At 38.1% G+C, this 27,005-nt stretch overlaps 2 protein-coding genes across 2 annotated transcripts in view; both read right to left on the bottom strand.

The window, feature by feature from the left end:
• Nucleotides 1–27,005, bottom strand: part of LOC149188096 (glutathione S-transferase L3-like) — a 193,664-nt gene that overhangs the window by 83,353 nt on the left and 83,306 nt on the right. The window lies entirely within an intron of this gene.
• LOC149188099 (glutathione S-transferase L3-like) lies at nt 3,126–16,301 on the bottom strand. The gene is made up of 10 exons (XM_089411578.1): nt 16,159–16,301; nt 5,797–5,862; nt 5,621–5,681; nt 5,439–5,522; nt 4,428–4,526; nt 4,086–4,197; nt 3,901–3,977; nt 3,703–3,810; nt 3,490–3,567; nt 3,126–3,348 (listed from the first exon to the last, which is right to left on the bottom strand). The coding sequence occupies exons 1-10, from the start codon at nt 16,167–16,169 to the stop codon at nt 3,331–3,333; spliced, it is 714 nt and encodes a 237-aa protein (XP_089267704.1). The 5' UTR covers nt 16,170–16,301; the 3' UTR covers nt 3,126–3,330.

The raw sequence follows: 27,005 nt of genomic DNA, 5'->3' as shown, positions 1-27,005 counted from the left end.
AAAATGTCAGCCCCCAGGAATCCCTGACCCCCCCAAGAGGATTCCAGTCTGATGGTTCTGGGATTGTAACCCATCGCCAGTCCCCCAGATCTACCGAAGGCATCCATAGCTATAAACTTCCATCTGGGCGAGATATTATGCAGCGAGAGGGAGATGGATTCTGCCAGACCCAAGGTTTCTTGCAGGAGGATAATATCGGGGGATTCGACCTCAAAAAGTCGTTTGAGGGCTAGTTTTTTGGGGGAGCTAGCCAAACCCCTGCAATTAAAGGAGAGGCACTTCATGGAGGACCCCTCTTCGGGGGATTTGCTCTAAGGGCCCCAACAATGGTCGATTGTCGACCTGATGCAACTTCTGCGCCAGCTCTTTTGATGGCTTTGTTTAAATCTGATTTCCTTCCTCTAGTAGAAGAGGAGCTCACACCCGAGGGTACAATGCCTAAACCCATATTGCATGCAGAGGATTCCGGGAGGGAAGTCCGGGAACGGAGAGAGTATGGGTGCTGGGGCATCTTGTTAATTGGGGTCTCAGAGGACGGAGACGGGGGAGGGGACAAGATGGAAGGCAGTGAGGGAGGGGCAGTAGAAGGAAGAGGAGGGGGCGGGGGAATATTGCAGAATGCCATGGAACATGATGCAGAGGAAACATAATCAGAATATTGTGCAATAGAGATAAGGGGAGAGTTAGAACAGGTACCCGATGCTTGAGCGGCTGCAGCAGCTGCCCGAGCCCTAGTCAGCGGAGGCGATGGCACCTCGAGTGTATTCGTCTCTGAGAACACCTGAGCTCCGTTGGAAACAGTGAATCCCCTCGCTGGCTGTGAGACTATGGGGGAAGTCCGCCTGGATGCAATGGGGGATTGTTTTGGGGTGCTGTCCAGTCGCTTGATTAAGGGGCAATCCTTATAGAGATGCCCCACTTGGTGGCATCGATTGCACCGAAAGGGTACTCCTTCGTAATCCAGCATCTGATAACGCCTGAGCTTACCCCATTGCAATGTAATTCTTTCCTCCAGCCCTTCTCTGGTGTCCAGATGCACCAGAATGCGAGCGACAGTCTTTCTCCGGGTATCCAGGTATCCACGATCATGATCCAGATATGCCCCAAGTGCATTGCCGATCTTTTTGAAGGATGCTTCGTTCCAGTATTGTGTAGGGAGTCCTGGTAAACGGACCCATAATGGCCCTGCAGCAATTTGCTCATGCTCGGGATCAAATAACGGACTCCATCTCTTCAGAAGAACAGGTGCCGTTTCGATATGCCAGTATCTTTCGAGGACCGCATTTGTGTGTTCTTCGGATGCAAATTGTAGGGAGAACCACCCACGAGGTAAAACCTCAACCTCCGGCACCTGTGTGAGGAGTACACCCCAGATTTCTTTCACCCAGCGCGTCAATCTGTCCACCGTGTAGGAGCGCCCCCGCACGTGCCCTACCAACATTGTGCGAGCAAGAGCCATGGTTGCTTCAAAATCCGGGGAGTCACCGAAGATAACCGTGGTATCTTTCGAAATTGCCCTAACGCAATTTGACCTCTGCTTCTTGGATCGAGGGGCCGACGGATGCTCGGATAGGGGATTTGAGACCCCGGGTGGAGGAGGTCCTGAGGTTTTAGGGTTTACAACTGGGGTGCTGAATGCGCCAGAGGGTTTTGTCCCAAAGTTTGGAGAGGAGTTTGCCCTAGGAACCTCAGGTACAGGCGGTGGATCAATAGGCGGAGATGGGATCTGATTCAGATCAGCGGGGTCAAGCAGATGAGAGGCGAGAAATGAGGCAGTGCCAGGAGAGAGCGGCGGGGCTGCGAGACCAGATGAGAAGGGGTCCGGTAAGGAAATGACCGGGAGGATATTCTGGGCATCAGAAGAATCAGAGAACGGAGGAGCGAAACCCTGGGGGGCAGAGATATGGCTTGTGAAAATGACCTGACCTTCCAACGGGTCCTCGGAGAAGTCTACAAGTTCCGTTTCCGGTAGGTCTTCCATGCCGGACAGCGTTTGTAGTCTCCTGACACTGGTGCTGATCTGTCGATCGCCCGAAACCCTATCCGCCGAAAAACGCTCCATCCTGTGGTCCTGAAGCAGCGAACTGCGGTTGCCTTCCTTCGCGGTTAGTGTTGATGTGCGTCGTCAGAGCCTAAACCCATCGTGCCTCAATCGATAAGTTGATACCCCCCATTCACCAAACTCTACATAATTTTATTATATGGTTGTGTTATTAATGCTAGTATTATTTCTTTTTATAATTGAATAAACATATAGTAAAAACGAAGTGAAGTCTAATTCTTCTAAATTTTGAAAAATACATAAAAATATAGTTTAACTCTTCTACACTAGCTTGAAGAAATATATAAATGAGATACAGTCTCACTTTCCTGCATTAGCTTTAAAAAGATATAAATGAGATATATTTTAACTCTTCTGCACTAGCTTGAAAAAGAAAGATATAAATGAGATATATTTTAACTCTTCTTCATTTTGATTAAATGAGAATGAGATATATTTTAACTCTTCTGCACTAGCTTGAAAAAGAAAGATATAAATGAGATATATTTTAACTCTTCTTCATTTTGATTAAATGAGATATATTTTAACTCTTCTCCATTTTGACTGACTATTTTTAAAATTGGACTGTTTTCAAATTTGAAAGAAAGGAATTAAGGAATTTTGAAAAAAATAATTTTTATAATTTAAAATGTATTTAAAAAAAAATTATCAACTAATATCTATTTTATTTTTTTAAATAAATATTTAATTATATATCATTTAATCAATTATTTCTGTCAAAATTAATAAAAGAACTCGGAACTTACCAAAATCCTAATTGCATCTCTCCATAGAGAGAGAAATATAATTATTTCTGTCAAAATTAATAAAAGAACTCGGAACTTACCAAAATCCTAATTGCATCTCTCCATAGAGAGAGAAATATAATAAACACATTCTATTGGAAAAAAATATATATATATATAAAATAAATATTTAATTATATATCATTTAATCAATTATTTCTGTCAAAATTAATAAAAAAACTCAGAACTTACCAAAATCCTAATTGCATCTCTCCATAGAGAGAAATATAATAAACACATTCTATTGGAAAAAAATATATATAATAAACACATTGATATATTTAAGATATTAATTTTATTAATAACTATTAACTCCATACATGCCAGCGTATGGACAGTGGTATGTATCATTAAAACTTTTGCAACTAAAAAAATTATTACAAGTTCTCTTTTACAAATATAAACATAATTTCTCCTATCCAAGAGATTTTATTGTACTATATGTAGGCAGCCTTCGATCATTTCTACATCCCGCCATCACAGTTATTTTGCATAATTAGCCTGCATAACAAGAAGGAAAAATGAGTTTAAAATCTTCTATATCATTTCACACCTGGACAATGCAATATGAGAAAAAAATGTATAAGAGATGCATTGTGAATCAACTTTATTCACAAGTATGTAGCATTAGAATCAAGCTACCAGTATCCTTTTGTATGTTTCAACAATTAACTCGGGATCGGACACTGTTTTCGCATATCCTTCAATCTTATGTAATTCCTGTATTCAAGGCAGAATACTATTGAGCATTTTTATCACATAAGCACAAAATCTATTATAAAAATCGAAAACCAATCATTTTTGCACCCCGCTGGAAATAGGGAGTAATGCAAATAAAAGAGAAGTTTAACTTGCCTGAATCCATTTCGATAGTTTCGGCCTACCAGCTGTGATATCATAATTCTTTAATGCAGGAAACACAACATGAAATCTTTCAACGAAAGGACCATATGCAATGTCAACCTGCAGTGATGGTATACATCTCTAAATTGTCAATTGGGATCATAATATAATACAAGGTCAAATGGCAAACAACATATAAAGATGGCGTACCACACCGAATTGACCCAAAAGGAAAGGCCCGTCAGAAAACTTTCCGAGAGCATTTTCCAAATAATCAAGAGCAGGCCCTGTCATGATGGGAAGTGCATTTATATTAACCCACACTCTTCATAATCCATTGAATATAAGACATCTTATTCAAATGTATGAGATGGCTTCTGAAAAATTGTTCTTACCAGCTTCTTGTGCAGTCTCAGAATCCGGCTTGGTCAAAGCGATGAATGTATTTTTTGTAGAAGTATCTGTATACTTCAGTAACTCATTTGCAGCCTCTTTTTTCGCAGGATCCTGTTTAATGGCAAGAAAGTTATATAGCATAGACTCTGGCAGTAAAGCTAGACAATAACTCCTAAAGGTATTACAGCTAACGTTCCAACCCTACCCTGTTTCCCTGAAAAAGTCTCCAACGGCTTCAACATTATAAACTAAAATTGACAAATACGAAGTGCCTGACCATTGGGACACTTTGATTTAGCTAATGACCTAAATTAACAATATTCAGGTAGGGTAACACATACCGTGGGAAAAAGTTTAGGTCCTTCAAAATTGTTCTCGAGATACTCGAGTAAATCCAGACTCTCTCCTATGACCTTGCCATTGTGCTCAAGAGAAGGAACCTGAAAATTGAAAATAGTGAGTTATTTGCAAGTTCCGCTCTATGTCTTGCAGACATTTGGCCCTTTTGTAACATTTGACATTTGGCACTTCTATTTCTGCACGTTCCTTGCTTGAAAGATTAGTGATGATCACACAAAAACACACAAGAAATAGGTCTTCCTAGCTGACTAGGAATGTTAAAAGCAATCCCAAATCTGTGTTGGTCTTTCTTATTCCATGCCCAAATTGTAAAAGGCTAAAACCGTGATGATCAAAAACTCATTGCAGCCTCTCAAGCAACAGTGAGAGGATGGCTCATAAACTTGGAGTAGCATTTGAACTCTAAGCTTCAAACCTATCAGGACACAGTGAGAAGTGTGTGGATCTTAAGCTTGGAGTTGCATCTGAACCCTAAGCAACAGTGTGTTATCTCATAAATCACTTATTAATTCAAGTTGCATCTGACAACATACTAATTTGTAGCCAGCACAATGCACATATATTAAAAGATTTGGGTTTGTGGCAAGATAGACCCCAAATTTGGCAAGGTAATAACCTTATCCAGCTCATGCAATAACCCTATGATCCCCACCCCAATTTACTTGGTCATAGATCAAATCTACTGAGCCAAACAGAATACTCTATCAATTAACAAAAGGTTGCTAGACTGCTTGTTAATGTGCAAGCGTGTTCCCTGTTACCTGAGCTATGGTAAAACGAGGACCAACCCATCTAATTTCTCTTTTGCATCTACTTGGATCAAGATAAGAAACTAATAACAAAGTTTTTACACTACATGCCCTAATTAGACAGCAATTAAACCATGACCCAAATAGCGGATCCAACTGCCCTTGAGTAACTAAAAGAAAAATAAAATTAGATAAACATAGAAACAAGAATAAAATTAGATAAACATAGAAACAAGAGCCAACCTTGTTTGGAGGATAAACTTTCTCCTTGTACCATGCTGGTCTGTCTTGCAAATCAATCGGAACTAACTGAATCTGACTAAGACCCTGCATTTTATTTTCAATCGTTTCAGTCATTGCATAACGGTATCTTATATCAATAGAAGACTTACCCACACAAAACAGGGGATCAGCAAGATAGAAACCTTGATGTTCCTGGCACTCCAAACTCGCTGGGCATATGGGCATGTCACACTGATATACAATCTGCAAACCCCAGATCAATTTCAGTGTTTAATCGCTAAACAGAGTATGATACTATACAAAATCCAACAGAAAGTGATAATTTAGATAGAGTAACAATAAAAATTTAGCTACCCACCTGGTCGTTCCATCAAACAATGGAGGAGGCTCCGATTTGGACGTAAGAGTGTGTGGAATTGCATAGCTGCGGTGGAGCCAAACGATGCCACCGAAAATATTTTGGTAAATGGGGTACAACTTTGGATATAATAAATTAAATATATAATCAAACAATGTTAGTTTGACAACGGTTTTTTGGGTAAATGTAGTTAAACAGTTTTTGTAACGAGTAATTTAGTTATGTATGTAACGGTAGCTATTCACATGAATATCTCGAATGCCATGTAGAGGAAAATTCATTCGTGAATAAAGCAGATACAAAATTCAGTTTTATATTGCTTGGTCTTCTCCCATTTTCTTGATATTCTTCTTCAATCTCTGCCATTATTTCAGCAAGTGGTATCGGAGCCTGGACGAACCCCTGCTGTGCGAACCTGTGATCAAACCCACCATTGTTAACGCTGTAGAAGAATCGCTTGAACCTTCTTGCAGAATCACTTGAAGAATCCCCGTGGACAGCGTGAGAGGTGCTGCGTGTGTGGCTGTGTCAGCGTGAGAGGTGCTGCGTGTGCGTGAGAGGTGTTGCGTGTGTGGCTGTATCAGCGGGAGTGGTGCTGCTCATGTAGAGCAAGTGGCTGTCCAGTGACCATTGCGTGAGGCTGTCTAGCGACCACAACCCGGCTGTGCGTAAGGGAAATTGCAGGCGTTTTTTTTTATTGCTGCTGTGCGTGAGGGAAATTGCAAGCGTTTTTTTTTTAAACCCTGTAGACGTGCTATCCCTGCGTGAAGAGCCAGAAGAGCCAGACTGTTGCAGAGGATTTGTGACAAAGCGTGAAATCCGGGTATTGATCGGAGTGTTCAGACTTGTTTTTTTTAGCAGAATTTATTTTTTTTTTAAAAAAAACAAAGGTTGAAGATTGAAAAGTTGTGGTTTTTATAAAAATATTGAAAAAAAAAAAAGGAAGGGTTTGCAGAAATGTTTTGTTAAGACAGCAGTATTATAGAACAGCAGATTGAAAAGGTTGTTCAGAATTTTTTTTTTTTTAAGACAGCAGAGATTGAAAAGAGTGTTGTTTTTTACAAATATTGTAGAAGAAAAAGAAGAATATCAAGAAAATGGGAGAAGACCAAGAAATATAAAACTGAATTTTGTATCTGCTTTATTCACGAATGAATTTTCCTCTACATGGCATTCGATATATTCATGTGAATAGCTACCGTTACATACATAACTAAATTACTCGTTACAAAAACTGTTTAACTACATTTACCCAAAAAACCGTTGTCAAACTAACAAACTCCACCTTGACAACAATTTTCCCATTCATCATCTCTCCTGCAAGCCAAGAGAAGCTAAACACCACCGCAACTTCTCTACTGTAACTGGCTTTGTGAATATGTCTGCACAATTTTCTCGTGTATGGACCTTTTTAAGAGCTACTTTGCCACCATCGATCACATGTCTCAGAAAATGATATCTCACATCAATGTGCTTGGTTCTGCTGTGATAGGCAGGGTTTGTGGCCAAGTGAATAGCACTTTGACTGTCACAAAGTACACTCACTTTCTCCTGCGTTCTTCCAATTTCATCGAGCAAACCCTTTAACCAGATTGCTTCTTTACTGGCATCTGAAGCAGCTATATATTCAGCTTCGGTAGTGGACAATGCAACCGTGTCTTGAAGCTTTGACATCCAACTAATTGCTCCACCTGCAAGAGTAAAGACGTAACCTGTAGTAGATCTTCTTTTGTGTAGTAGATCTTCTTTTGTCCAAATCACCTGCATAGTCAGCATCTACATATCCGCAGACTGATCCTTCACTACCATTAAAGACGATGCAATGATCTCTTGTGCCTCTTAGATATCGAAGCACCCATTTCACTGCTAGCCAATGTTCTTTACCTGGATTTGCCATGAGCCTGCTGACAACTCCAACTGCATGTGAAATGTCAGGTCTTGTAGATACCATTGCATACATTAAGTTGCCTACCGCATTTGCATATGGTACATGAGACATATACTGCTTTTCTTCATCAGCTCTAGGACTCAAAACCGAAGAAAGCTTAAAATGGGAAGCTAGAGGAACATTAACAGGTTTCACATTATTCATAGAGAACTTTTCAAGTACCTTCTCCACATACTTCTGCTGTGATAACCAAAGCTTACCATTTTTCCTGTCTCTGTGTATCTCCATGCCCAAGATATGTTTTGCTGCTCCAAGATCCTTCATATCAAACGCCCTAGAGAGTTGAGCCTTTAACCTGTTGATCTCTTCCATGCTTTTGCTTGCAATAAGCATATCGTCAACATACAAAGCTAAGATAATGAATATGCCATTGAAACTTTTGAAGTACACACAATGATCATACTCACTTCTTATAAAGTTCTGGCTCACCATGAAGGAATCAAACTTCTTGTACCATTGTCTGGGAGACTGCCTCAGACCATACAATGATTTCCTGAGCTTGCAAACTAATCTTCTGCTGCGACCTCATACAAAATCTTCTGGTTGTTCCATATATATCTCTTCGTTCAAATCACCATGTAGAAAAGTTGTTTTAACATCTAACTGTTCTAACTCAAGATTAAGCAACGCAGTTAGTGCCAACACAGTACGTATAGAAACAAGTTTTACAACTGGAGAAAAAATCTCATGAAAGTCTATACCTTCAACCTGAGAATACCCTTTTGCTACCAGTCTCGCCTTATATCTTTCGATACTACCATCAACTTTCCGTTTCAGCTTGAAGACCCATTTACATCCAACAACACTTCTCCCTTCAGGAAGCTCTACAAGATCCCAGGTATTGTTCTTGGCTAAGGAGTCCATTTCTTCTTCCATAGCCTTTTTCCATTTCTCGCTATCTGTATCATCTATCGCTTCCTGATAACAAGACGGTTCCCCATCTTCAGTAACCAAAGCAAAAGATGAAGCAGAATCTTCATACCTTTTGGGAGTTTTCCTTTCCCTTGTTGACCTTCTCAGAGTGACTGGTTGCTGAACTGGTTCAGAAACTTGCACTGGTTCAGAAGCTTCAACGGCTTCCTTTGTGTCTTCAACACCTTTGTCTCCAGAAGTCTCTCCTTCCTTTCGACTGTCACCGAAAGATCTAGCCTCCAACTGAACTCGTTGACACGGCGATACCTGTTCCTGTTCAACTCTTTCAACATTTGATTTTAACAAAGAGGATTCATCAAATGTTACATCTCTACTAATGACTATCTTCCGCAATGTAGGATCCCACAACCTATATCCTTTCACTGCATAGTCATACCCAACAAAGACATAACATTTCGACTTTGGATCTAATTTTGAACGCTGATTTTTCGGAATAAGAGAATAAGCATCACAGCCAAATATCCTCAAATGAGAATAGTCACAAGACTGACCTGTCCAAACTTCTTCAGGGATTTTACAATCAATCGCTACTGAAGGTGATCTGTTAACTAAATAACAAGCAGTAGATACTGCTTCTGCCCACAACTCCTTTTGCAAGTTAGCATTGCTGATCATGCTTCTGGCCCTTTCCATAAGAGTCCGATTCATACGCTCAGCAACACCATTTTGCTGAGGAGTATAAACAACAGTTTTGTGTCTAACAATGCCCTCATCCTTACAGTATTGTTCAAACTCAACAGAAGTGAACTCACCACCATTGTCAGTTCTTAGACATTTAATAGATTTGCCTGTTCTTTTCTCTACCATTACTTTAAATTGTTTAAAGACATTGAATACATCAGCTTTCCTTTTTAGCATATAGACCCAAACTCTACGAGAGTAATCATCAATGAACGTTAAAAAATACAATGCACCTCCATATGACATAACAGGGGAAGGCCCCCACAGATCAGAATGAATGTAGTCTAAAACATCTTTACTATTACGATTGCCAACTTTAAATCTCTGTTTACACTATTTCCCATACACACAATGTTTACAGAAATCTAAATTCAAGGATTTCAGACCGGGAAGAGATTTACGTTTCATCAGTATGTGAAGACCTTTCTCGCTCATATGACCCAAACGCTGATGCCACAGACGAGTACCTGCTTCTTCCTTTTCTGACGCAACCGCTGCTTCACCGACCTGAGTACTTCCTTTTAACCTGTAAAGATTCCCGACCTTCTCTGCCTTCATAACCACAAGGGCACCTTTGAAGACTTTCAAGACGCCATCCTGACCTGTAAACTTATAACCATCTGAATCCAACACTCCCAAAGAGATTAAATTTTTCTTCAAATCAGGTACATGTCTAACACTAGTTAATGTTCTAACTGTGTTATCATACATCTTAATCCTGATATCTCCCATCCCAACAGTCTGACATGACATATTGTTACCCATAAATACAGAACTACCGTTTACATTTTCATACGAAGTAAACCAATTTCTATGTGGGCACATATGATGCGAAGCACCAGAGTCTAACAGCCAGCTATCAAAACTCTGAGAGACATTACATTCAGGTGAAGTTTCATCTATCATACACAATTCTTCAGCAGATAAAACTTCGTCTACAATACCTGAAACAGCCTGATTCGCTTCGTTCTTCAGGTTTTCGGAATCCTTCTGTTTCCAATAGTCCTTCTTCAAGTGTCCAACTTTACCGCAGTTCCAACATTTTGCCTTACACTTTTTGCCCTTCGATTTCGATCTGGAAGACCCCCTTGGTTTGTCTCCTCTTTCCTTTGAGCGTCCTCTAGCGACCATGGCTTTTGATGTAGTTGTATCGGAGCCTGGACGAACCCCTGCTGTGCGAACCTGTGATCAAACCCACCATTGTTAACGCTGTAGAAGAATCGCTTGAACCTTCTTGCAGAATCGCTTGAAGAATCCCTGTGGACAGCGTGAGAGGTGCTGCGTGTGTGGCTGTCTCAGCGTGAGAGGTGCTGCGTGTGCGTGAGAGGTGCTGCGTGTGTGGCTGTATCAGCGGGAGAGGTGCTGCTCATGTAGAGCAAGTGGCTGTCCAGTGACCATTGCGTGAGGCTGTCCAGTGACCACAACCCGGCTGTGCGTAAGGGAAATTGCAGGCGTTTTTTTTTTATTGCTGCTGTGCGTGAGGGAAATTGCAGGTGTTTTTTTTTAAACCCTGTAGACGTGCTGTCCCTGCGTGAAGAGCCAGAAGAGCCAGACTGTTGCAGAGGATTTGTGACAGAGCGTGAAATCCGGGTATTGATCGGAGTGTCCAGACTTGTTTTTTTTTAGCAGAATTTATTTAAAAAAAAAAAAAAACAAAGGTTGAAGATTGAAAAGTTGTGGTTTTTATAAAAATATTGAAAAAAAAAAAGGAAGGGTTTGCAGAAATTTTTTGTTAAGACAACAGTATTGTAGAACAGCAGATTGAAAAGGTTGTTCAGAATTTTTTTTTTTTTTAAGACAGCAGAGATTGAAAAGAGTGTTGTTTTTTACAAATATTGTAGAAGAAAAAGTTTGCAAGAGATTTGCAAGAATGTTTTGAAACTAGAAAAACAAAAGGGTTTGCAAGAAACAAAGGATTTGAAACTTGTCTTTCTGTTTGAATTGGGGAAGTTATTTTTTTTTTAAGCCTGAAACCCTAGGAAGGAGGAAAAATGGCCAAGATGTCGAATGCAAGATTCGAGGTGGAGAAATTCACCGGAAAGAGCAATTTTGCTCTTTGGAAACTGAAGGTTAAGGATCTGCTTGTGCAACAAGGGTTGCACAAGGCATTGGATGGGGTTACTAAGAAACCTACAACCATGACTACTTCAGACTGGGAGGACTTGGATGCCCGAGCTCTCAGTACCATCTGATTATGTCTAGCGGATGAAGTTCTCTTCAACATCGTTGAAGAGACTACGGCGTCAGGTTTGTGGGAAAAACTTGAAAACCTTTATATGACAAAATCATTAACCAACAGAATTTATCTAAAACGACAGTTATACAGTCTTCGAATGAAAGAAGGTTCAAGTGTTGCAGAACATTTGAATGTTTTTAATACACTAATTTGTCAATTAACAGATATGGAAGTCAAAATACAGGAAGAAGATAAAGCCATAACCTTGCTGTGTTCTCTGCCTGATTCATGGGATCACTTCGTAACCTCAATCAGCTTCAGCTCTGCTGATTCTTTGAAGTTTGAATCAGTCGTGGGAGCTCTTCTGTCTGAAGAAGTACGAAGGATGTCGAATGCAAGATTCGAGGTGGAGAAATTCACCGGAAAGAGCAATTTTGCTCTTTGGAAACTGAAGGTTAAGGATCTGCTTGTGCAACAAGGGTTGCACAAGGCATTGGATGGGGTTACTAAGAAACCTACAACCATGACTACTTCAGACTGGGAGGACTTGGATGCCCGAGCTCTCAGTACCATCCGGTTATGTCTAGCGGATGAAGTTCTCTTCAACATCGTTGAAGAGACTACGGCGTCAGGTTTGTGGGAAAAACTTGAAAACCTTTATATGACAAAATCATTAACCAACAGAATTTATCTGAAACGACAGTTATACAGTCTTCGAATGAAAGAAGGTTCAAGCGTTGCAAAACATTTGAATGTTTTTAATACACTAATTTGTCAATTAACAGATATGGAAGTCAAAATACAGGAAGAAGATAAAGCCATAACCTTGCTGTGTTCTCTGCCTGAATCATGGGATCACTTCGTAACCTCAATCAGCTTCAGCTCTGCTGATTCTTTGAAGTTTGAATCAGTCGTGGGAGCTCTTCTGTCTGAAGAAGTACGAAGGAAATCCAGCACCGATACAACTACATCAGAAGCCATGGTCGCTAGAGGACGCTCAAAGGAAAGAGGAGACAAACCAAGGGGGTCTTCCAGATCGAAATCGAAGGGCAAAAAGTGTAAGGCAAAATGTTGGAACTGCGGTAAAGTTGGACACTTGAAGAAGGACTGTTGGAAACGGAAGGATTCCGAAAACCTAAAGAACGAAGCGAATCAGGCTGATTCAGGTATTGTAGACGAAGTTTTATCTGCTGAAGAATTGTGTATGATAGATGAAACTTCACCTGAATGTAATGTCTCTCAGAGTTTTGATAGCTGGCTGTTAGACTCTGGTGCTTCGCATCATATGTGCCCACATAGAAATTGGTTTACTTCGTATGAAAATGTAAACGGTAGTTCTGTATTTATGGGTAACAATATGTCATGTCAGACTGTTGGGATGGGAGATATCAGGATTAAGATGTATGATAACACAGTTAGAACATTAACTAGTGTTAGACATGTACCTGATTTGAAGAAAAATTTAATCTCTTTGGGAGTGTTGGATTCAGATGGTTATAAGTTTACAGGTCAGGATGGCGTCTTGAAAGTCTTCAAAGGTGCCCTTGTGGTTATGAAGGCAGAGAAGGTCGAGAATCTTTACAGGTTAAAAGGAAGTACTCAGGTCGGTGAAGCAGCGGTTGCGTCAGAAAAGGAAGAAGCATGTACTCGTCTGTGGCATCAGCGTTTGGGTCATATGAGCGAGAAAGGTCTTCACATACTGATGAAACGTAAATCTCTTCCCGGTCTGAAATCCTTGAATTTAGATTTCTGTAAACATTGTGTGTATGGGAAACAGTGTAAACAGAGATTTAAAGTTGGCAATCATAATAGTAAAGATGTTTTAGACTACATTCATTCTGATCTGTGGGGGCCTTCCCCTGTTATGTCATATGGTCCAGGTGCATTGTATTTTTTAACGTTCATTGATGATTACTCTCGTAGAGTTTGGGTCTATATGCTAAAAAGGAAAGCTGATGTATTCAATGTCTTTAAACAATTTAAAGTAATGGTAGAGAAAAGAACAGGCAAATCTATTAAATGTCTAAGAACTGACAATGGTGGTGAGTTCACTTCTGTTGAGTTTGAACAATACTGTAAGGATGAGGGCATTGTTAGACACAAAACTGTTGTTTATACTCCTCAGCAAAATGGTGTTGCTGAGCGTATGAATCGGACTCTTATGGAAAGAGCCAGAAGCATGATCAGCAATGCTAACTTGCAAAAGGAGTTGTGGGCAGAAGCAGTATCTACTGCTTGTTATTTAGTTAACAGATCACCTTCAGTAGTGATTGATTGTAAAATTCCTGAAGAAGTTTGGACAGGTCAGTCTTGTGACTATTCTCATTTGAGGATATTTGGCTGTGATGCTTATTCTCTTATTCCGAAAAATCAGTGTTCAAAATTAGATCCAAAGTCGAAATGTTATGTCTTTGTTGGGTATGACTATGCAGTGAAAGGATATAGGTTGTGGGATCCTACATTGCGGAAGATAGTCATTAGTAGAGATGTAACATTTGATGAATCCTCTTTGTTAAAATCAAATGTTGAAAGAGTTGAACAGGAACAGGTATCGCCATGTCAACGAGTTTAGTTGGAGGCTAGATCTTTCGGTGACAGTCGAAAGGAAGGAGAGACTTCTGGAGACAAAGGTGTTGAAGACACAAAGGAAGCCATTGAAGCTTCTGAACCAGTGCAAGTTTCTGAACCAGTTCAGCAACCAGTCACTCTGAGAAGGTCAACAAGGGAAAGGAAAACTCCTAAAAGGTATGAAGATTCTGCTTCATCTTTTGCTTTGGTTACTGAAGATGGGGAACCGTCTTGTTATCAGGAAGCGATAGATGATACAGATAGCGAGAAATGGAAAAAGGCTATGGAAGAAGAAATGGACTCCTTAGCCAAGAACAATACCTGGGATCTTGTAGAGCTTCCTGAAGGGAGAAGTGTTGTTGGATGTAAATGGGTCTTCAAGCTGAAACGGAAAGTTGATGGTAGTATCGAAAGATATAAGGCGAGACTGGTAGCAAAAGGGTATTCTCAGGTTGAAGGTATAGACTTTCATGAGATTTTTTCTTCAGTTGTAAAACTTGTTTCTATACGTACTGTGTTGGCACTAACTGCGTTGCTTAATCTTGAGTTAGAACAGTTAGATGTTAAAACAACTTTTCTACATGGTGATTTGAACGAAGAGATATATATGGAACAACCAGAAGGTTTTGTACGAGGTCGCAGCAGAAGATTAGTTTGCAAGCTCAGGAAATCATTGTATGGTCTGAGGCAGTCTCCCAGACAATGGTACAAGAAGTTTGATTCCTTCATGGTGAGCCAGAACTTTATAAGAAGTGAGTATGATCATTGTGTGTACTTCAAAAGTTTCAATGGCATATTCATTATCTTAGCTTTGTATGTTGACGATATGCTTATTGCAAGCAAAAGCATGGAAGAGATCAACAGGTTAAAGGCTCAACTCTCTAGGGCGTTTGATATGAAGGATATTGGAGCAGCAAAACATATCTTGGGCATGGAGATACACAGAGACAGAAAAAATGGTAAGCTTTGGTTATCACAGCAGAAGTATGTGGAGTAGGTACTTGAAAAGTTCTCTATGAATAATGTGAAACCTGTTAATGTTCCTCTAGCTTCCCATTTTAAGCTTTCTTCGGTTTTGAGTCCTAGAGCTGATGAAGAAAAGCAGTATATGTCTCATGTACCATATGCAAATGCGGTAGGCAACTTAATGTATGTGATGGTATCTACAAGACCTGACATTTCACATGCAGTTGGAGTTGTCAGCAGGTTCATGGCAAATCCAGGTAAAGAACATTGGCTAGCAGTGAAATGGGTGCTTCAATATCTAAGAGGCACAAGAGATCATTGCATCGTCTTTAATGGTAGTGAAGGATCAGTCTGCGGATATGTAGATGCTGACTATGCAGGTGATTTGGACAAAAGAAGATCTACTACAGGTTATGTCTTTACTCTTGCAGGTGGAGCAATTAGTTGGATGTCAAAGCTTCAAGACACGGTTGCATTGTCCACTACCGAAGCTGAATATATAGCTGCTTCAGATGCCAGTAAAGAAGCAATCTGGTTAAAGGGTTTGCTCGATGAAATTGGAAGAACGCAGGAGAAAGTGAGTGTATTTTGTGACAGTCAAAGTGCTATTCACTTGGCCACAAACCCTGCCTATCACAGCAGAACCAAGCACATTGATGTGAGATATCATTTTCTGAGACATGTGATCGATGGTGGCAAAGTAGCTCTTAAAAAGGTCCATACACGAGAAAATTGTGCAGACATATTCACAAAGCCAGTTACAGTAGAGAAGTTGCGGTGGTGTTTAGCTTCTCTTGGCTTGCAGGAGAGATGATGAATGGGAAAATTGTTGTCAAGGTGGAGTTTGTTAGTTTGACAACGGTTTTTTGGGTAAATGTAGTTAAACAGTTTTTGTAACGAGTAATTTAGTTATGTATGTAACGGTAGCTATTCACATGAATATATCGAATGCCATGTAGAGGAAAATTCATTCGTGAATAAAGCAGATACAAAATTCAGTTTTATATTTCTTGGTCTTCTCCCATTTTCTTGATATTCTTCTTCAATCTCTGCCATTATTTCAGGAAACAATGCAGTGATTTATACTTACAGTGCTGCCATCTTAACCTGGAGAATTACTTTTATATAAATATGTCTGCAAAACAAATGTCAAAACCTTGGTGAAATAACAATTCTCACACACCGGCGGTGAAGAACAATGTTGAGTGAAATTGATTATAATTAATTTATAAGAACTAGAAGGTTTAGTGAAAATGATTATAATTAATTTATAAGAACTAGAAGACCGACATTATGAAGAAGGTTCATGAACCTACAACAGGTTCATGCACATACCTAACGCCAGGTGGTGTGGTAGGTAGAGATGTATCTAGAATGCCGATCTGCACCAGTCATGGATGACGTGGCAACGTGGCAAGTGCATCAGCGATGATGTTGCACTTTATTTTCATGATCGTATACGGGTATCGAATTTGCTTAAAATTTTACCAGAATGGCAAGGGTTTTTTGGGTTGAAATGGTAAAAATTGACAAGGGAAGTGTGAAAATCGTCAAATTTGATCGCTGGTTTTGTTTTGAAATTTTAACTCTGACTATATTTACTTAGTGCAATGATGTTGCAGAGCGCTTGTAGCCATATTAATTTGACAAAGTGGTTTTGACCGGGCCACTTTTATCTACAGACCACACATGAGATGTGGTGATTGGACAAAGTGGTTGTGACTTGCCCATTGATATATATCAGACCTGAGTTGAGAAAATCAAGAAGTACTTTAGGATTTAGTTGAAGTGATCAATTGGTTCAAAAAGTATTTGATTGAATTGGATTGTGTTTATGTATTTTAAAAAATAATAAATTATAATTATACAAGTTTAAAAATAGAGGGGTAGAGTATGTATGCCTTTGTAAACTATGTATGTTTTTGTAGATTGACTTGCGGGGAGGTGGGTCCCTTGTCCCACAAATAAGGGTGTTTCATACACCAATTTGGTGTTGCTTTTGTACACTGACCTGCGCCGAACTGGGTCCCTTGTCCCACAAATAAGGTTGTTTCATACACCAATTTGGTGTCTGGCTTGGCCGTGACCTTAAAATTAGATAATAATAATATGTGTGGATTAAAATGCAACATATTTAATTAAATATGTAATTTATATTGTTAGAAAGTTCAATATTATTATATGAAGTTAGATGAAATCTCAATTTAGAATTAGGAAATATAAACATTGAAATTGATGTAAAGTTGGGCACTCAAAAATACTAAAAAGTTCTTACTCTTTTTATGAGTTATATTTCTAGTTGTTATCATTATTTTTATTGTAAATGTCTAAAATTAGTCAACACACATTTATGAATATAGGGTTAGAATGTTTTACTATTATAGGATCGGTCTATATAAAAACCATGTTTAAGACCTCAACAATATAAAACAAGAATTGATGACATTGTTTATTAACTCAAGGACTAGAACACAACCTCTAGTCACAAAGAAACACATTTGTGTGGACTAGTGCATTTATTAACTATTTCTAGAAAATTGGATGGATAGATAGTTTATAGTACTTGGCAAACCTCCTTATAATAATGAGGGGGTGTATTTAGAAAATGGTGGGTTGAGTTTGTTTTAGGTTAGCAGATCAATCACTTTGACATTACTGAATTCTACAGGATGGGATGTGGGTCCATCAAAATATGCATGGCCCATTATTACGGCCTCATTCTCTTGGGTGAAGGCTTAACCCCCTTGCATAGCACCCTCCCCTAGCTTAAAATATTAGCCAAATTTAGTCATCCATATCCACCTTGACTCGTCGCCTAGTGCAACATAGCACATTCATAGCTTTACCATATCGAGAGGGACCTTAATTTGGTGTTGGGGGAGGGGTTAGGCCTTTAGACCCTACAACAAAGATGAGTTAGAAGAGACCACATGAATAGATTATGTTCTCATCCTAGTTTATGTGACCCTCATAAATGTTTGAATTGTGGGTGGAGTTGTTATAGGCAAATGGAGGCCACTGGATTTGAAGGTTTTAAGTTGGAGGTTGATATGTTGATCATTTCTATGTTTTTCATTCACTGTATTTATGTATGTATTAGTTATTGTGTGATTTTTTCTTATATATCTAATTATATGATACGAGTAGTTACTACACTTAGATAGTGGACCTTTTGACACATATAGATGTATCACTTTCAGTTTCCACCACTATGCAACAATGCTAGCACCTTGCTTGTTTTGTGTATCACACACTAAGGTATAGTGGAATTTTGTTTAGCCTTGTAATCATGATGTATATACTTGCAAGTTTATGGATATGAACGGGTTTAGTGATTTTAGGTACACTTGTGACACAATTTATGTCATACTAAAATACAATTTGTGGCAATTTTTTAAATACACATTAAAGTACACTTTTTTTCATATTCAAATGTGTCATTATTATTTAGGCATTAAAATTTCATGTGTATTTATAGTTCTAGTTGGTTACAAGAGTGGTTTTCCTTTTGACTCACTAGTTTAGTATAGTGTCTTATTTGACACTTTCACCACCTCGTTTATATTTTTTTGGTAATGTATTCTCATTTTGAGGTGGTTATTGGAGTTAGCTAAAGTCTGAGCAATTTTTGGGATGGCTGCCATAGGTAGGTGGAGTTTCTTTGCTTTGTTGTAAGTTGGTCTCAATCAAATGGTTTCCCTCTGCATCTTATGATTTGTATATAATTATTTGTTAGTTTGTTCTTAAGTGGCTTTTTCCATGCCAAATGGTATATCTAAACATAATATTCTTATAGTTGAATTCAATAATTCTCATGGATTTTTCAACATCTGGATTCTATGATCTCTAAAGTTGTTATTCTTTATTTTCTTTCCAAAACGATAATCACAACACATATAGTCTTCTTATGCAAACTTAGAGGGACCAATATCAAAATTGTTCCAAAGGTTTAACCTATATTGCTAAAATAAAATCGTGAACTTGGTTTACTTATAAGTTTTATGTGGTATGGAGTCACCAACTAGAGTCCAGGATTCTATCATCGTTGTGTTTTACCCCACTAATTGGTATGTCAAAAATAGATGAGGTTGAATGCAAGTCTTGGACAAATTATCATAATAGACACCCCTCAAATCTAGCACCTAAGTTGAAGGAAGTAATCAATTTATCATAATGGAACCCCCTCTAACTTAGCACATAAGTCAAAGGAATTCCATGTTATAGAATGCAATGCCCAACATCAAAGCATGTTTCTCAAAGCAACTTTTGGAAAAATTAGAAAATACCCATCATTTATTGATTTAACAATATCCAAGTTATTATCGTCATTGAAGTGGATATGGAATAAAACCATGTCATTGAGATCAATGTGTGCCTCATGTTGCATTACACTTTGGATACTGTTTGGTCAAATTAGTGTCTTAAATTGCTCTACATAAATTATCAATCCAGGTATCGTAAATTGATGAAGTGTAGTGCACTATATGCGCTAGATGACCCTTCTTACCTCACTTTTTTTAGTTTTTTGTTGTTTTGGGGATTTGATCTTTTAATTCCTAATGTTCTGCAATGTATTTAACAAAATCTTAAATCTACTGCTGCTAAGAATCTAAAGAAATGAAATGAGAGCTAATATTAAAACTGAAAATGAGATTGTAGCTATCTATGATGAACCAAAAATGAAATACTAAAAATAAGATTACAACTATTGTCTAATTTATTTGCAGAATCAAAACTTAATGAACAACTGAAAAAATGGAATTGCAACTAATCTGTCATAAAAACTAAATGAAGTGTCTTGTCACTCTGCTACACAATTTTGGGAGAACTACCTCCTTGTGATAGCATTTTGAGGGATTTAATACTTCATTGTTGTAAAACTGAAAATGAAATTTAAATGAAAGACTAAGACTGAAAGTGAAATTGCAACTAATCTACTATAACAGCTAAATGAAGTGTTTTATCACTCTGCTACACAATTTTGGGAGAACTACCTCCTTGTGATAGGATTTTGAGGGACTCCATACTTCAGTGTTCTAAGAAAAAGTAAACATAAAAATGCAGAGAAAGACTCATTCATAAATGAAATACTTCACCACTTAGTTTTAAGATGAACCATCAACTGAAAGGGCTTTCGGAAATATGCACTTACAACATGAGTTATTAAACTAACATCAAAATGGCATTCAAAAATCTAAAGACTAATGAACAGCAGATGAAAGAAACTAGACTAATGATCAGCAAATCTAAATTACTCTATGCTACTAACATCAACTTCAAGCTATTGATAAGAAACTAGAAAGTAATGAGACAAAAGAGCTATTCTCTGAACACAAGTTGCATTATGAACAGAGTTAGAAAATGATTATAAATATCATGGAAAAACAAAGTGAATTTACAATTAACTATGAAAGACAAGATAGAAATAAAATGTAACCTTGACCAACGCAGGGGCCCTCTGCAAAGGTCTCAGATTATACGCACTTAATCAACACTCCAACAACGCTTTAGGTATCCATGAAACAAAGTCTTTATATTAAAACATAGAATGAGTTCTTCAAACTACAGAGCGGAAATCTGAACTTAATACATAAGCAAAAACTTAACTTGTTCTGCATTCTTCACACAGGTATATATAGGGAAATTATACAATTGTTTTAAAGAGAGAATTAAGCTACAACAAAACACGTAGACAGGAAAGTATGCGGAATTCTTGTCCTTGGTTGCTTGGAAACATAAATCTTATGGTAATGGCTGTTGGATTCTGTTTGCGCAGGTGGCAGATGAAGTTCGTGGCCTCAGGAAACTGCTTCGGATCCCATTGCTAAGAAACGTGTGCAAAACAGAGTTCTGTTTGCCATAGGTTTCTATGTTTGACTTCCCTTTGACCAGAGTCTTCCTCGTCGATCTAGGCCAGATGAATAGGATACGATCCATGCCCTGATGTTTTCCAAGCTACCCATGTAGTCCTTTTCCCCTCTTGACACCTGGAACCTGCAAAAGCGTGAAAGTAGTTGCGGAACAACCGATTAGTTGCAGAATGTGGCTGCATTCCGTAGCTAAAAGTCAAAAACTTATTCAAATAGAAAACATAAAAGTATAACCTGTAAATCACTGAAATATACTCCTTGAGGCAATTTATAATGGTTTTTGATGATAAGGATGCATTTTTCATGGAAAAACAGAGAAGGAAGGATGAGAAAAGTAGCTAAGGGAAAGGAAGTTTTGGAACTCAACATACCCCCACTACTAGACTATTGCATGTCCCCATGAAATCAAAATTGTAACTCCCTCCTCCTACTGCATTTGTTCTGAGACTTCAGCCAAAACATCCAACCTCTTCTTGCTTTTCTTTGCACCAACTGCCATCCTAGGCTTCCTCATGAGAAATCTGTACTTGAGGCTAATGAGTGCCCTTTTTAACTTCTTATTCTTCCTTTTTAGTTTTCTGTTCTTCTTGTGCCATAAACCCAAGTGAAGCATAGTGTTATCATGGATAATCTTATCCAACTTGTTCTGTTCTTTTAAGGCTTCATTTTCTCTTTGGATATGCCTATTTAGAACTTCTAGCTCATAGATTTCCTGTTTAAGTGAGCTAGTCAAAGTTTCTTGTGATGTGGCAGGCTGCTCAGGATTAGATGAAGTCCCTGGGTCCACTGATGTACTCTTTTTCTCCAATGACTCTATGTAGTCATAAATCTGTTGTTGGACCGGATCAATGCCTGGAGAGGCTCTTCTTGGGCTGCTTTCAAAGTTTTGTTGAGGAGAGATCTATGGGCTTTGCTCATATGGAATATTGTCTTGGGATTGAGTTGGAGTTGGAGTTTCTTCTCCCAAATCTATGAATTGGGTCTCTTTTGATTTTGCTTTCTTCACTTTGCCCCTGAGTCTAGAACTTCTCCTCAAACTTTGGGAGCCTTTGATTTCTTCCTTTATAACCTGTTTCCTTTTTCCCTTCTTCTTCTCTTTCTTGAGTTGATCTTTGATTCTGATTAATCTCTCTGAAAGCAGTTCATCCTCCTTAGATGATGAAGGTTCAGGAATATTCTTGCGGATTTCCCCAACCTTTTCCTTCATTTTCTTTCTCTGCTTTGTCTGCTTTCTAATCTATGTTAATGTTTCAGAGATGGGCTCTTCTTCATTATTTTTCTGTGCTGAAGTTTCAGGAGTGTTTTGAATGGTGAGACTGGTCTTTCTTCTCCTACTTCTTTTTACAGAACTTCCCTCAGGCAATTATTGAGCATCTTGGAAGAATTTTCTGACCAAAAAGTCCTCCCATGTGTCCCCTATACTCTTTAAGTGATGTTCAACTAAAATTTTTACTAGTCCATGATGATAAAGAGTGGTTTCTATTGCTTCAATTTTCTTCTGAACATTAGTGGCCATTCTTCTCAAACTATTCAACAGGAAAAATGGGAGATTGAGGGTTCCATCTTCAAGAAAATTCATTAACAGTTTTATGTGATATACATACATGGAACCAAACCTTCCCTCGCATGTAATAAACTTTTGCAAAATTAATAGCATGCTACTCCATTTGCCCTTAAGTGCAGAGATTGGAATTCCTTTCCTAAAAACTGAAGTGTCCATACCTGGATTTTTGAGAATGACCTTCCAAGTTTCATCATGAAATTCTTTGTTCTTGAACCACCTCTCTCCTAGCCTTGGTAGCTTGGTTGCTTCAACAATAAAAGACTCGGTCACTGCAAATTTTATGTCTCCTATTTCCACGTCTATCCCATCAAACGATCTGGCAAAAGATTTGGTGATTTCTTTATTGTAACCATTGAATTTTTCAATGAAACTCAACCAACCAGCCTTCTGCAACATTCCTTTCAATTGAGGATAACCTTCCATGTACTTCACCCCTATGGGTTCAGTTCTGACGATGAGCCCCATCACCTCTGTTCTCTGCTATTCTTCAAAATTCCCTTCACTGTTTGAGAAATGGAGTGACTGTGTAGAGAGGACTATGTATATGGCAGTGAAACAACTAGTATATAAAAATAACTATGGATATGGGGACAAAATGACAGAATATATGGAAGTAAAATGACTATGAGTATGAGACAAAACTACTGTACATACAGGGTATACGAAAAACAGAGTAGCTATATGCATAAAATGTGTGGAAACAGATTGTGCACAAGGTATATGAAAACAAAGTGGCTGGCTGTATACGTAAACTGTGTGAAAAACAGAGTGACTGTTATACACAGGGAATACGAAAATACAGTGACTGTGTGCACAAGGTAACAGAATGTTTGTATGCACAAAAAGGCTGCAAAAGTATAAGAGAAGAAAACTTGGTGTCATAAATGAACAATTAGGGTTTTGAGGAGTCATATTCAAATGGGTTACGTCATGAATCTAACCATTTAATTGGTGTACTGGAGGAGTCCGGTTAAGTATGAGTCATTGAGTTTAAAACGGAGATTTCATCATTAGACCGTTAGGTATTAAAGATGGAAGGTGTGGCGGAATCATCATGGCAATCAAATCTCATAATGATAAATCAAGGAGTCATGTGATTATACGAGTTATACAAACTTATGTTTTGTATTGCTTTTTGAAATAAGTTTTTGTTTTTACCTTTTAGAACCATACCTTCTGCTTGCTAATCTCTTGTTGTTTGCTTCCACAGGTGCTTAGATGTGATTGGTCTTCAAAAGTTGTTCTCTCCTCAATTACCTGCATATGAAATTTTATTATGAACTAGCCTCTTTATGCTTGGACTGATGATCAAACTGTTGCTGCAGAATCAGATTGGCTGCAGAACAGGATTAGCTACGGAACGGGAACAACTGCAGAACGTGGAAACAACTGCAGAATGTAAAACAAAGAATAAATATGACTTTATGAATGAATGAAATGGAGATGGCTGTGTGGGTGAAAATATGACAAGATGATAAATGAAAAATGGAGATGGAAGAAATGCTAGAGAGGAAAAATTTATTGGTGGAATATGGTAGTGGAGTGAAAGTGAAACTTTGCAAAAGTAAAACAGAGTGAAAATGAGATAAAACAATAAATTTTTCAGAAATGCAAAGTGAGTCACCATTTTTTTCAGAAAAGGAAATGGAAAATATAGGGTGTCAGAAGCTTCTGATTTTCACCCTGTATTTTCTGTATAAGCATGCCAATCAGTGATTAGTTTTCAACCTTATACAATTTTTTTTTTTTAGATAGGAGAAACAAAGACTAAGTTGGTGGAGAAGAAGGATTCCTCTTCACCAACTTCATTTAATAATTGTTTTGAAAGATCTTGATGAACTCCTCCTTTGAGATTAGCTTTTGATAAATTTTCAATCTATGACCATTCACAAGGAGAGGAGTTTGATTTTCATCTATTGTTCTGATCCTTACTGCTCCATTACTGAAAACTTTTTCAATCTCATATGGCCCAAGCCAATGAGTTTGAAACTTCCCTTGAAAATCTTTAAACTTTGAATCAAATAATAGTGCCCAATCTCCCTCTTGAAACTTCTTGTCTTTGATGTACTTGTCATGCCACTTAGCCCTCTGTTGTTGAACTAGACCAGTCCTTTGAACAGTTTCTTGTCTGATTTCATCAAGTTCATTCAATTGCTCTAGTCTATGCTTTTGAGCTTCTGATAAATCCATCCCCAATTGGACTGCCATCTTGAAAGTTTTGACTTGGAACTCTATGGGGAACAAGACTTGCTTCCCATAAACAAGTTCATAGGGTGTATGTCCAGTTGTGTTCCTCCATGTAGTTCTATAGGCCCATAAGGCTTTAGGAAGCCTTTCTGCCCAATTTCTTCTATGTAGATGCACAGTCTTCACGAGGATTCTTTCAATCACTTTATTTGTAGACTCCACTTGACCATTTGCTTGTGGATGATAGGGAGTGGATTTCCGATGCTTGATTTTGTATTCCTCCATAAGCTTTCCCACCATGTTGGATGTGAATTGAAGTCCTTGATCTATCACAATTTCTCTTGGAACACCAAAGTGAGTAAAAATATCCTCAAAAAGAAAACTAACTACAGAATTTTCGTTAGCAAAAAGTAATGCTTTGGCTTCTACCCATTTGGTGACATAATCAATGCATACCAATATATACGTTTTATGCTTGGATGGAGGATTAATAGGTCCAATAAAGTCTAAAGCCCATTTTTCAAAGGATTCGATAAGTACCTGAGGTTGTAATGGCATTTCATTTGAGGGAGCAGGTTTCCCTACCCTTTGGTAGCTGTCGCACCTTCTGACATATTCTTTAGCATCTTTGAAGATGGATGGCCAAAAATATCCTAAAGAAAGGATTTTATAGGTTGTCCTCTTGTCAACAAAGTGTCCACCACACGGCTCATCATGACATGCTTTAAGAATATCAGGCATCTCATCTTCCTTGACACACCTTTTGATCATAAGATCTGGCCCTGTTTTATACAATTTGTTAGTGATCCATGAATATCTTGCACTATCTTGAATAATCTTTATTTTCTCTCTAGGAAATAAATGTGAAGGTAAATTCCCTGTAACCAAGTAATTAGCAACATCTGCAAACCAAGGAGTTTGAGTAGTTACTGCAAAGAGATATTCATCAGGAAACTTATCTTCAACCAGAGAGTCTTCTTTGATATTTTGAATCCTAGACAAGAAATTAGCAACTGTGTTTTGTTTTCCAAGTCTATCTAGCACAGTGATGTTGAATTCTTGCAATAGTAAAAGCCATCTTGTAACTCTACCGTTAGTAATAAGTTTATTCATCAAATATCTAATTGCAGAATGATCTGTATGAACAAAGGTTTCATAGCCTGTTATATAGTGTCTGAACTTGTTAATTACATGAACAACAGCTAAGAACTCTTTTTCAGTTACAGTATAATTCAGCTCAGTGGGAGTCAAATTTTTACTTGTATAGTAAATGGCATAAGGAATCAATTTTTTTTTTCCTAGTACAGCTCCCAGAGCTATATCTAAAGCATCTGTAGAAATATGGAAAGGAAGTTTCCAATTTGGTCCTCTTAAGATAGGTGCTTCAAATATTTTTTCTTTCAAGGTTTCAAATGCTAGTTGGCAATCAGGATTCCACTTGAATTCACAATATTTTGTAAGCAATTTGAAGAGTGGAGATGCTATTTTAGTGAAGTTTTCTATAAATCTTCTATAATATCCAGTAAATCCTAGAAAACTTTTAACATCCTTTTGGCAATTTGGAATTGACAACTTAGAGATAACTTCAACTTTAGACTTGTCAACTTTAATCCCTTCTCCTGAAATGTGATGTCCTAAAACAATACCTTCTGTAAACATCATAAAGCATTTTTCATGGCTTAGTGAAAGGTTTGTTTCTTTACATCTTTTAAGGACTTTTTCCAAATTCTCCAAAGCTTCTTCAAATGTGTTACCATAAACTGTAAAATCATCCATATATACCTCTACACAATCATGTATTAGATCAGAAAAAATTCCTAGTACTGCTCTTTGGAATGTTGCAAGTGCATTACATAACCCAAAAGGAAGCATTCAGTAGGCAAAAGTTCTCCATGGACAAGTAAATGTGGTTTTATCTTGATCCTCAGGTTTTACATGAATTTGATTATAACCACTAAAACCATCCAAGAATGAGAAATACTTTTTACCTGCTAATGTATCTAACACTTGATCTATAAAGGGAAAAGGAAAGTGATCTTTCAAGGTTGCTTTATTCAATTCTCGGTAATCAATGCACACCCTCCATTTACCATTCTTTTTAGGCACAATTACCAAAGGAGAAACCCATTGGCTATCTGAAATTGGGTAAATGAAGTTTACATTGAGTAATTTTTGGAGCTCTTCTTTCACAATTTCCCTAAGATTTGGATTCATTCTTCTTTGAGGTTGTCTGATTGGTCTACTGTTTTCCTCAATATAGATATGATGGATACAAGTCTTAGGATCAATACCTTTCATGTCGGTATACTCCCATGC

This window comes from Pinus tabuliformis, chromosome 3_1 (assembly GCF_031772625.1).
Source record: "Pinus tabuliformis cultivar Carrire ecotype Pingquan chromosome 3_1, CPIR1, whole genome shotgun sequence".
Taxonomy (NCBI): Eukaryota; Viridiplantae; Streptophyta; class Pinopsida; order Pinales; family Pinaceae; genus Pinus; species Pinus tabuliformis.
This window is presented reverse-complemented; position numbering and strand designations above follow the sequence as displayed.